Source organism: Macadamia integrifolia, chromosome 9 (genome assembly GCF_013358625.1).
Source record: "Macadamia integrifolia cultivar HAES 741 chromosome 9, SCU_Mint_v3, whole genome shotgun sequence".
Taxonomy (NCBI): Eukaryota; Viridiplantae; Streptophyta; class Magnoliopsida; order Proteales; family Proteaceae; genus Macadamia; species Macadamia integrifolia.
Genome location: NC_056565.1, coordinates 16,757,699 through 16,770,819, shown reverse-complemented (window position 1 = coordinate 16,770,819; position 13,121 = coordinate 16,757,699). Strand labels below are relative to the sequence as shown.

The window sequence follows — 13,121 nt, the reverse complement described above, 5'->3', positions numbered from 1 at the left end:
CATTACTTATAAATAAAGGCATTAAGGGCTACAACTTCATGATCTGATGATGGAATAGAAAAATGGCCTTTGCAGTGAAAGTAGAAAGAAAAGGTGCCTTTGCAGTCTCTTTTCTTTCTACTTTCACTGTTCTTTAGGTTTCTGGATTGGATAGGTAGATCAACAGGATTATATCCACTGATACTGGCCATAGTTTTTAAGGCGTCGCCTTACCAGCGCCTTGGCGCTGATGCGGTCTAGAGATGGTAAGGCAGTGCTCCGCCTTATGTGCAGTGGCGCCTTATGGGTTTTTTTTTTTTTAAACATATTTTAAAATTACTTGATGAAGATTCCAAATATAGATTTTTTATTGGTAGGTGTATGGTTTTGTTAACACTTGAGATGTATGGGATCAGCTTTACTCTACCAAAAATAACCAAAACAAACAAAACAAAAACACGATTCACAAACAGGGTTTGGATTTTGTCAAGGGTTTTAAGAAAGGGCTTTGAGAAGGAATCAAGGAATAAGGAAGAACCACTGATCCATGCGACCATTATGCTCCAGCAGCGATGAGCTTCATTCTTCTTTGACAGGAGTAGAAATATAGTGGATGACCTTAGGGCTTAGGCACTCATTTTGGCATCATAGAGGTAAGTATAATAAATACTTGTATTTTTTATGTCTTCTTTTCTTTATATTTATAATTTTGTTTCATAATTATGTATTTATATTACATGTTAATATGTTATGACGATTGATTATTGATGATTGATGATTGATGAAGATGAACTTAGTTTATTCACTTTATTGATTTGTTTTCTTGATGAATATCTTACATTGGTATGAATATGAACCTTTAATATTTATTTGACATATGAGTAATAGGATTCAACTAGGATTTAAGCCAAATAGATTGGTTTTATAAAAAATTACATAGGAACGCTTTATTCGATAAGGCGACGCTTTATGCTTGCCTTATCGCTAAGGCGACGCTTTATGCTTGCCTTATCGCTAAGGCGACGCTTTATGCTTGCCTTATCGCTAAGGCGCTTCAAAAGATCCTCAAACGCCTCCGTCGCCTTACCGCCTTAAAAACTATGATATTGGCTGATAACACTGATCAGTATCAGGCTAGATCAGCCAATCCAGATTGGGATCGGTGGTGACCGATCCGATGTGACACTGACAATAATCCATGGGTGCCTCTTGAGGCCAAATTAGTTAGCTGGAAATTCTGCTTGGTTTTGGCTGTGCTAATCATTTGACTGAGAAGACATCACTCCCCATTTCCAAACTCTTTTTTCTGTCTGCTCTGGATTGCACATGCGGCTCTCAAGCAGCTTGGGCAGCATATTGTCCCACTTCCCAATCATTAAGATTTCTTGTGCCTGTAGAGGCCCAAGTTTGACTGTTGGAGTGCCAAAAAGAATAATCTGTCACTTGGCCTGTTTGTCTCTTGCAAATTGCAATGGCATAAACCTTTGGGATCCCACCCCCAACCCACCCATCCACCCACCTTCCCCACCATAAATCAAATTCTGGGAGGAACATCGCGTATCAATTTGATATCGCTAGTTCTTTTGTGAATATTCATCTGTCTCAAGGCATTTGAATCAAACGGAGGTGATTGATTTGGTTTTCTAATTATGTTGTATGCGATAACTGATGATCTGTAAACATTTTAGTTTTTGTGTTTGATAAGTAAGAAACTAAAAGGAACCAATCCTAACTGTGGACTTGTATGAAGGTTCTGGCACGATCACATGTAATATTTTAGGATCAGAAAAATAATATCCATGTTCCTGTTTGCCAAGTGTTTGATAAGTCAAATTAATTGGTCCTCCACTTGCACCCCATATGGATACATACACAGCTATGATTCTTTTGTCTATTCTAGCAATGTCATTGTTTGGTCCTGTTACAGAAACTGTTATTTTGTATGAAGTGGGATGTTTACATCTTCTGGTGACTAATTTTTTAAATTTTAAAATACTACTTTGTATTAAAAGGTTTGAGAAGGGTGAGAATTGATTTATCACTTTGTAGAATAAAATTAACAAGTTCATCATGTCTCCAGTGGAAGTCCTCTCCATGGTGAAATTCATCCCCTAATGAAGACTTGGGGAGTTCCTTGCCTACCTGTATCAGATTTAAGACAAGCATTCTGGCATTTTATTCAACAGCAAGTCTGATCTTTATCAGTTTTAATAGTGAAACAGTCTGGCATCTTGTGTACCAGCTTCAGCCTGAAGCATTTATCCATCAAGCCTTTTGAAAACTCCGCCAGTGTGTTCTGCACTGCCGGTCCCAAGCCCGGGTAAAGGAGGAGGGTTGAGTCAGGTTGGCAGTGAGACTCATAACAATAAGCTAATTTTAAATGTACTCAGTGTAGCCAACTCCAAGCAGTTATCAGCTCTCTCTCTCTCTCTCTCTCTCTTCCTGCTTGAATCTTGACATGTTTGAAGTTATGAAGATACTACACAGTTCCAGATTTTAGATTTCTTAAATTTCAGTATATTCTAAATTAACATTTGCAGTATTATATGTGATGTCTGGGCATTTTTGTTTAAAATTTAGTATGTCACATGACCATCTATAGCAGGTATGTGACTTACCAAACATTGTAGAACTTGTACTGTCTCCTCCCTGTTCCATTAAACCACTGGGCAATACTCCTCCCCCCCCCTCCCCCCCTTGGGAAATGAATTTGACAGCAATATGGCACATTCCAGTCTCTTATATCTATTCCTTTTTTTTTTTTCCAGATACATTTCAAGGACATCAAAATTTGCCCTTGGTTGTACAGCCAGACCCAAAATTGTCTGTCAAGTTATCTCCAGAAGCGGTTGGTTGTGGGGCTTTGTCCAGTGAAGTCATCATCAGCGGTGTTGATAAAGCAGATGTCTTTGGGACGGGGCTGAAAAATGAAGTTGGTGAATACAATTGCTTTTTGAATGTAATCATACAGGTGCCAATTCCATGATGTTCTGCAAGCTAGCGATTTTAGCAAAAAGATTTATGTATTTCGACTTTATTTGGTTCTATGGCCTGAAATGTTCTCTTTCCTTTGTACATGCAGTCTTTGTGGCATTTGAAACGATTCCGGTATGAATTCTTGAGGATATCAACATCAGTTCATGTTCATGTTGGAGATCCTTGTGTTGTCTGTGCATTGCATGATATTTTTACTGCCTTGAGCAAGGCATCTATAGATGTGCGAAGAGAAGCTGTTTCTCCTACTTGTTTAAGGATTGCTTTGAGCAACTTGTATCCCGATAGTAACTTCTTCCAAGAGGTAAATACACAAGACTGACATTTTGTTTACAATATTCTATATTTTGTATCTTCAGCATTTGCTTAAAATAAAAAATGTTGACATGGAATGTTGGACGGTTTTGGACCTTTGGTGATCTCTAATTTAGATAATTCTGATAAAGATATGATTCATCACAGGCACAAATGAATGATGCTTCTGAGGTATTGGCAGTAATCTTTGACTGCCTTCATCGGTCATTTACTTCTAGTTTGAGTGTTTCTGATACTGATTCAGAAGAAAGCAATTGCATGGGCTCTTGGGATTGTACTAGCAGTGCTTGTATAGCACATAATCTCTTTGGAATGGATATATTTGAGCGAATGAATTGTTACAGATGTGGTGTGGAATCCAGACATCTAAAGTATACCTCATTTTTTCATAATATCAATGCGAGCGCTCTCCGAACAATGAAGGCATGTCTCATGTTACAAATTGTTTTTATACTAACAATTTCTTTCTAGTATCGTACAGAAATTTTTAGTTTGGGAAGTTGTAAGGTTTCTGAAAATAATTCTACTTAAAGTTAGTATGCCTTCCGTGGCCAGATTATGTGTTCAGATAGTTCATTTGATGAGATTTTGAAGCTTGTGGAGATGAATCACCAGCTAGTTTGTGACCCAGAGGTAGGAGGCTGTGGAGAGCTCAACTATATCCATCACATTCTTTCAAGCCCCCCTCATGTGTTCACAACAGGTAATACTCGAAGTAGTAGTGAATTTTTAGTACTTCACTATTGCTTTTTTTTTTTTTTTGGATGAATACTTCGCTATTGCTTTATTTGGTGGAAACCCACAATTCATGCCTAGCTTTCATTTTGCAGTTCTCGGTTGGCAGAATACGTGCGAGAGTGCAGATGACATATCTGCCACATTAGCAGCCCTTACCACTGAATTAGATATTGGCGTCTTATATCGGGGTTTGGATCCAGGGAACAGACATTGCCTGGTTTCAGTGGTATGCTGAAATTATTTACTATCAATTTGTTTAGACATCAAGCTTATATTTCTTCTTGTGCTGTGTTACCCAAGAATACAAGTGGCCTAATGCATTAGGAATCTATTCATATATCCTATTTAAAGGACTGTCGACATTGTTCCGTTTAAACCCAATTTATGGTATTTACTAATTGCCCAGCTATTCAAATTCACTTCTACAACCTGGGAACTGAAATTCAAGTTATACTATACATGCTCATGTTATTTTGATAGAAGGCAGGAAGTTAAAGCATCCAAAAAACAAAGCAAGTAGAAACATGAAAGGTCATTGTTGTTCCAAAGTAAAAAAGAAACATGAAAACTAATGATTTTTCTGAGTGGAACACAAATAAGAAGCACCATCGATATGGAAAAGTTAACTGTCCACTCTGCAATTGATAGATGATGATACACAATAGTCCACACTGTTGGTTTAGGTGTACATCTTATGGCTTAGCCATGTGTCAACTTTCAAGCTCAAATTCAACCAAACACTCCTATGTATGTCCATGAATCCTTTCATTTTTCAGCCGTCCATGCATCTTTATTATTTTTCAGCTATCCTTGTATGTCCATGCACCCGGTCATATTCCCTAGATTTTTAAAGTTTATTTTTCCACTTGGCAGAATCTTGTTTTGGTTGAAACTTGACGTTTAGGCAGGGAACCTTTGGATCTACCTGTCCACAAAATTTGGGGCCCATCCATTCTTCCATTTGGCAAATATTTGGGCTGTTCTAATATCCGGAAAATTTTGCCTAAATTATTGATTGACAATTGTGGTCATCAGCAATATGATAAACATGATGCAATTACATGTAGGGTTAGTTAGGGGTTACTTTTGTAATTTTCTTTTATTATTTTATTCACGAAGATAGAGTTGTGGATTTCTTTACGAGTCTTTAAATAGGTATGCAATTCATCATCATATTCAGATTATTGGAATGAATTTATTTTAATTGCTATTGTTAACCCAAGACTGGTCGTGTGGTTCCTCTCATCCGCCCTTTCTTTTTGTCATCATTATTTCCTCTGATCTCTCCCAAGTCTGGGTTGTTATTCTCCTTTCTCCATGCTTTTAATCTTCTTCCTCCCCTTCTCTATTATTCCCATGATTTCCCTTTTATTTGTGTTGAATAATGTAATTAGGACTACTCTAGGACCATTCAGATTTGTGGTAGGATTAGGACTACTGCTCATGTAAGGATTAGGACTACTGTTTTTATTATAAATAAAGGAAGGACTGCCCATTAAGGGACAAGTCCAAATTTCCCTATTTCTACATGGTATCAGAGCGGGTCTGATCACCAGTGCCGAACCAAAAAAAAAAACCTACATCCTCCCCTATAACTGCCAATACCCTATGCCGTTGCTCCACCTGAAACCCTCAACCGACCATCTTCAACCTGCAACCATCGCAGAACTCATAGCAGAACCCATCGCCAGACCTGCAAACCAGAACCAGAACTCATCGCAGTCAAACCAATCGCAGCCAAACCCATCGCAGAAATCCACTGCAGTCAGTTCAAACCCTTCCGACCTCCATCGCTGCACTCATCCTCACCGTAACCTCCTGCACCGACCAGAAACTGCTCCCGCTGCACCTACCGCAACACCAGAACCCATCCTTGCCGTAACCTTCATCGTTGCACCAGAATCCATCGTGTTTTTTCTTGCAACCTCTTGCCTGCGATTGCTGCACCTACCCCTGCACCCTAGTTAGCAATTCGGCCGAATAGAATAATTCCGAATTTTATGAAAAATTCTGACCGAATCCGAATAAAAAATAGAAATTGGAAAAATTCGCGATTTTTTCTAATTTGATTACAAAAACGCGAAAAAGTCAGACGAACCGACTTATAACCAAATTATTCGGTTCACTTAAACCCATCTTAGAAAAAAAAAAAACTACTTGAACCATCGAACAAAATAGGGTTTTTGGTCTCTTTCTCCCCAATTTTCCGCCTCAGTCTCAAACCCTTCTCTAGCATGGTAGCACCTAGTGACTTCACAAGAGAGAGAACATAGATGCATATGCCTTCCTTGCAAGACCTCCGGTAGGTCAATGAGGAGTCATTTTCGGCTTTGATCTTTTGCAACGCATCCAATACCATGAGACCACAGGTGGAGAGATTTAGAAAATAGGATCGAAGTAGGGTTTGTTGTTTGGATGGTCTGGGTTCCATCGGTAGATCTTGAACTCCTTTAACCACTTGGCCTTCGTCTTCTCTTGTAGCTGAACTAAATCATGGGCTTCTATTGCTAATTCTGCAAGCTCTTGTGAGTTGTGAGTTGTGACACAGGGTGTTCTTCCAAGATTGGAAAGTTTTCAGCTTTTTTGACCCCTCGCTTGAATAAACCTACAACCTTGTCATAGCTATGGCAAAACCAGCTTGGGGTGACATCGATCACTTGCCGATCAAAAAGGGAAAACTCGCAAAATACAAACCCAGATAGAGATTAGCAGAGTAGACCATAGAAAGATCTTCTTAAAAGCTATCTAATCAGGAAGTCCAGTAATTCCATCACCTCTCTCTCTCTCTCTCTTGTAGATATCACTTTGTATGGGAACAAAGCCATGCTGCTTTGGGCATTGGGGAATTTAACTCCTTCAAAGCTGACGCATGCAATATAAGCCACGTGTCTATATGGAGAAACGTGTTAGAGAGTAGATCACCATAAGTCCATACCTCATGCATGGGCTGGGTCCAGTACTGACCATTTTAGGTCCATATTGAAGCCCATCCATTAAAATACATAATTACTCCAATAAGCCATGATATTGATACAACAAAGATAATATCCGAATTTTTTGTCCGATTTTTATTTTTGTAAACGAATAATTCTCGAATCCGAATCTGAATCCGATTTTTATTTTACCCGCTTTTTTGACCGAACTCGTAAATTAATCAACCGAGTTATTCCGAATAATTCTCCATCCGAATAATTCCCGAATCCGAATTTGTTAACTAGGCCCTGCACTCGACCATCGCCTGAACCTTCGCAAACTCCTTCGCCTGCAACCCCATTGACCACCAGAACCCATCGCCTGAACCTTCGTTGCTTTTCATAACTCCAGCAACCTCTCACCTGCAACCTCTCATGACGAGCACTCACTGCGACTCTTCGTCTACCATCACAACCCTTCCTCGCCTGACCAGAACCCATCACCCACATCGCCTGCAACACTTACAACTCCATAACCAACTCCACGACCTAACTTCAACTAAAACTGACCGACACATTCTAATTCCAATCCAACCCCACTCCTAAACCAACTTGACCCAAACCAAGCCTAAACCCAACTAAACTCCAAACCAACCTAACCTTACCATATAGACCTAACCTGAACCAACCATATTACTCCTAAGCCAGCTAGACCTTGGTATCCGCTTTAACACATGTGCTAGTTTTCCAAAAAAAAAAAAAAAAAATTGCCTTTTTTCGGTTCTCTCTGTCAGTGGTGAGTGTTCTCCCACTGGGGGCCTTTGTCTTGAAGTTTCTTATGCTTACTTAGCTCTGGCTTGGTCCTCCTCTCTTGTGCTTGCTTATTGAGCCTGCACCTATGGCGTCTGAAGATTTTGGGATATCAGTTACTCAGGAAGCAGGGGGTCGTTCCTCTGGACATGATTACCCTCTCTTCCCTACTAGCACCATCAAATTGGATGGAAGCAACTATCTGATTTGGTCTTGGTCTTACTACCCGTCGATTGCTGGTCGTGGTTATGCCAGATTTCTCGTAGGTGATTCTGTATGCCCTTCTACTGTAGGTCCTGCTTAGGACAAATGGGATGCTGCCAATTGGATGGTAATGTCCTACCTTATTAATTCTATGTCTTCTTCTATTGCTCGGACATATTTGTTACTTGATTTTGCTACTAAGATTTGGAAAGCCGCTAAGGCCACTTATTCTCATGTGGGCAAGCGTGCCTAGTGTTTTGAAATGAGGAAGAAGGTTCATCAGGCTACTTAGAGTTTTCTGTGGCTCAGTATTACTCTGATCTGCAGGGTATGTGGAATGAGATTGATTATTATGAGACTTATCAACCTGTTTGTGAGACTGATGTTGGGTTTAAGAATCGTGAGGAGCTCCGTGTTTATGGTTTCCTGGCAGGTCTCAATGTGGAATATGATTAGATTAGGGCTAATGTGCTTAATCGTGATTCATCACCACAACCTATTTCTCAGGATTGATCGACTCTTGTTTCTTCTACTGGTACAGGTTCCCGACCTTTTCTTCATCCTCTTCCAACAAACCGGTTGTTAAATGTGACTTTTGTAACAAGGAGCGTCACACAAGGGAGACTTGTTGGAAGCTTCATGGACGTCCTATTAATTCTCGTGGGCATAATCAGGGTCATGGGAAGAACACTCAGGAAAATCAATCTGAGACTATAGTTGATTTTGATAACTCCACTACTGCAGGTGCATTCTTCTCTACTGACGAAATGGCTATGCTTCGTCGTATGTTGACTCAGATTGGATCCTCTATTGCTGCTGCTGCTGCTGCTGCTGTTGCTGTTGCTGTTGCCGCTGTCTCTGCCTCCTCTCTTCCAACAATCACTGCCTCCCACTCAGCCCACTCAGGTACTATAGTTTGTGGTCATAGTGCATCTGTAGCCTCCTAGTCCTGGATAATTGACTCTGGGGCTACTGATCACATGACCAGTTTACATACCTTCTTTTCTACGTATTGTCCCTCTTCAGGTAATACCAAAGTTCGCATTGCTGATGGTTTCCTTTCATTTATTGCTGGGATGGGTTCTATTCAGTGTTCTCCTTCATTATCACTATCCTCTGTGTTATATGTTCCTAAGTTTTCTACTAATTTGTTGTCCATTGGTAATATCACCAAGGCTTTGAACTATAAAGTCACTTTCTTTCCTACTCACTGTGTGTTTCAGAACTTGGTGACGGGGGCAACGATTGGCAATGGTAGAATGAGTGGTGGTCTCTATTACTTAGACACTGGTCCCTCTTGAGCTCTACACACTTCATTTGTTTTGGCACTCTCTGAACTATTGGGATGGCATCGACATCTAGGTCACCCCCCATGGGGCATTTATTTGTGATACGTGTGTTTTGGCAAAACAAACTCGGAATGTTTATCCTCTTTCTAATAATAGAAGTACTGCTCATTTTTCTTTAATTCATTCTGATGTTTGGCGACTTGCCCGTCGTGTTTCTGTTTCTTGCTATCGATGGTTTGGTACTTTTATTGATTGCAATACTCATTCTACTTGGATTTATTTATTACATCATAAAAGTGAGGTTTTTCAGTGCTTTCGGGAATTTCATTGCATGGTTAAGACCCAGTTTGATGCTATGATCAAGATACTGCGAATTGATAATGGGAAGGAATATATGGATGGTTCCTTTCAGTCTTACTTGGTTGATCATGGGATAATTCATCAGACTAGTTGTGTCGATACATCGGCGCAGAATGGTGTGGCTGAACGTAAGAATCGCCATCTCCTTGAGGTTGCTCGCTCCCTGATGTTTGAGATGCAAGTCCCTGCTCCCTATTGGAGTGAGGTTCTTCTCAGTGCTGCCTATCTCATCAATAGAATGCCTTCCCGGGTACTTGGCTTTAAGAGTCCCATTGAGTTGTTATCTGGGTCTCGAACTTTTGTTGTTCTTCCCAAGGTCTTTAATTGTGTTTGCTTTGTTCGTAATCATCAGGTTCTGGGCAAGCTTGATCATCGTGGACTCCAGTGTATTTTTGTGGGCTATTCTCCCACTCAGAAGGGATACTGGTGCTATCATCAACCTTCTCGACCGCTCTTTGTTTCCATGGATGTGTTATTTCGTGAGACTGAGGCTTATTTTCCACCTCTTCAGGGGGAGTCCTCTAGTCGTGAAGGGGTGATTCAGGTTCCTACTTTTGATTGTCCTTTACACCTTACCATAGATGATGGTGCTACTCAGAGGGATACTGGAATAAAGACTAATAGTTTAGAGGTTCCCATTGGTCCAGAGGTTACTGTTCAAGGGCAGCCACAGATTCAACAGAAAACACAGGATGGTCTAGTGATACAGGTATTTTCTTGGAAAAATTGAGAGCTGAAACTACCATTGCTACTCCATTGCTTCCTGATCCTGAGTCTTCCCTTCCAGGTGTAACCTTCCCTCTCACTTTTGATCAGTCTCTTGATGTTCCTATTGCTCATAGAAGAGGTAATAGGACTTGTACTCAACATCCTATTTCTAACGTGGTGTCATATAATGCTCTCTCCCCATCATATCATGCATTTGTGTCTTGTCTTCTGTTTCTATTCCTAAAATCTGACAGGAGGCAAATATAGAACATAAATGGAAGGAGGCAATGAATGAGGAGATGAGAGCTCTTCACAAGAATAACACATGGGATCTGGTTGTTCTTCCCCTGCAAAAGTGACCAGTTGGCTGCAAATGGGTGTTCACGGTTAAGCATAATGCTGATGGGACTGTGGATCAATACAAGGCAAGATTGGTGCAAAGGGCTTTACCCAGACTTATGGGATTGACTATCAGGAGACCTTTCCTCCTGTAGCAAAAATGAATACAGTTCGAGTTATCATCCCTATGTAATGAACCGAGGATGGGAGCTACAACAACTGGATGTCTAAAACGCTTTTCTTCATTGAGAGCTGACTGAAGAGGTGTATATGGACATTCCACCTAGATACTCTAATTCAGAAACACAAAGCAAGGTGCGTAAACTGAAAAGAGCTCTATATGGATTGAAGCAATCTCCCAGGGCATGGTTTGGTCGTTTTCACAAGGCTATGATAGATGTTGGCTTTACAAAAAGTAATGCTGATCATACACTATTTATTAAAAAGGTTGCTGATTGGATTACTGTACTGATAATATATGTAGATGATATTGTTGTTACTGGCAATGATACAAATGAAATTTCTAAGTTCAAGGCCTATCTTGGTAAGGAGTTTGAGATAAAGGACCTAGGATGACTGAAATACTTTATTGGCATTGAGGTGGTACATTCAACCAAGGGTATTGTTCTCTCACAGAGAAAGTATACCTTGGACCTCCTCTCAAAGACTGGTATGCTAGGGTGTAAACCCGTGGATACTTTTATTGAGGCTAACTCTCATCTCAGAAGCAAGGAAGGTTGAACCTGTTGATAAAGGTCGGTATCAAAGACTGGTTGGAAGACTCATATCTCTATCCCATACAAGACCAGACATAGCTCATACAGTAAGTTTGGTGAGTCAGTACATGCATGATCCCTATTCATCACGTATGGAGGTTGTGAACTGGATTCTTAGGTGCTTGAAGACAACACTAGAAAATGGGATTTTATTCTCTCATGTAGATCACATGAGGATTGAGGCATACACTGATGCTGATTGGGTAGACTCTCCAGATGATCGCCGCTCTACTACTGGCTACTGTACATTTGTTTGTGGTAACTTGGTTACGTGGCACAGTAAGAAGCAGTCAGTTGTGGCTAGATCAAGTGCAGAGGCTGAGTTCCGAGCTATGGCACATGGGATTTGCGAGCTACTTTGGTTGCAGGGTCTCCTTCATGACTTGGGTGTGTCCATCCAGGAGCCGATGTTACTATATTGTGATAATAAGTCAGCCATCAATATTGCACACAACCTTGTTCAGCGTGATCGGACCAAGCATGTCGAGATTGATAGGCATTTCATCAAAGAGAAGATAGAGCAAGGACTGGTCTGTATTCCCTTTATGCGAAGTGCAGATCAGTTAGCTGATGTTCTCACAAAGGGACTTAGTAGTAAATCCTTTTACTTTATTCTGTCCAAGTTGGGTATGCATGATATCCATGCACTAACTTGAGGGGGAGTGTTGAATAATGTAATTAGGACTACTCTAGGATCATTCAGATTTATGGTAGGATTAAGACTATTACTTATGTAAGGATTATGACTACTGTTTTTATTATAAATAAAGGAAGGACGGTGCCCATTAAGGGACAAGTCCAAATTTCCCTATTTCTACTATTAGTTGTGCTCTGTGATGCAAATTCATGACCAAAATAGGCTTGTTTTACTAGGAATAAGCTTAGGGTTGGGTACCATAAATGTTGGGCCTTTGATCCCATGTGTTTTTAGTGTAATAGGCCACTTTCATGGGCCTAAGCTGGGGTTATTAAGATTTCATACGAGATTTACTGATTTGTTTCCATTTACATTAGTTTCTTTTATAGTCGGGTTCAATTCAAGTTATATTTGTTTTCTTAGGAGTCAAGTTATTAGTTGAGTCAAGTCATTAGTAGTTAGTTTCCTTTTTCAGCTAGTTCCTAATTTTAGTTTTTAGTAAGTATTGTATTCATAGTTGTCAAGACGTCGCCAAGGCGATGACTTTTTCATCTAGGCGGTTTGCTTGGGGCCTAGGTGACGGTCGCCTTATTGCACTGTATGTCGCCTTGTGTTTTGGCACTTATTTATACCAAACATCATTTAAGTATTTCATTTACTTAAGATATTATTCATAAATAAGCAAATACCCCCTATTTGAATCCAATAAAAATAAGTTAAAATTCCAAAAAGATAAAAAGTCAACCCCCGGTCTAATAACAAAAACTGGATTTTGGTTACATGGGAAATTTTCAACTTTTAAATGCTGTGTTTTTTTTTTAATTATGAAAATTTTATAAATCCTATCAAGTTACAACATTGCTAAAAACCAAAAGTCCAGTAAAATAATCTTTTGTTTTGATATTCATAAAATTATTCTCATGCAGGTGATTTTAACAACATTCACGCATTTTAAAATAAGTTTGACCGGAGCATAACTTCCTCATTGCAACTTAGATTAAGTAATCTTAGACTTGTTGGAAAGTTGATTTTATTTCATACCTAATACAAAAAGTCTTAT

The 13,121-nt window shown here is 39.8% G+C and overlaps 1 protein-coding gene across 1 annotated transcript in view; it reads left to right on the top strand.

Moving 5' to 3' along the window:
* LOC122089567 (inactive ubiquitin carboxyl-terminal hydrolase 53-like) overlaps positions 1–13,121 on the top strand; it is a gene marked incomplete at its 5' end in the record, with an annotated part of 48,957 nt that overhangs the window by 8,298 nt on the left and 27,538 nt on the right. Inside the window, 5 exons of the mRNA XM_042659299.1 lie at positions 2,748–2,950; positions 3,062–3,277; positions 3,436–3,711; positions 3,844–3,991; positions 4,119–4,252. Of these exons, the coding sequence (XP_042515233.1) occupies positions 2,748–2,950; positions 3,062–3,277; positions 3,436–3,711; positions 3,844–3,991; positions 4,119–4,252 (977 nt within the window). The remainder of the gene's footprint in view (positions 1–2,747; positions 2,951–3,061; positions 3,278–3,435; positions 3,712–3,843; positions 3,992–4,118; positions 4,253–13,121) is intronic.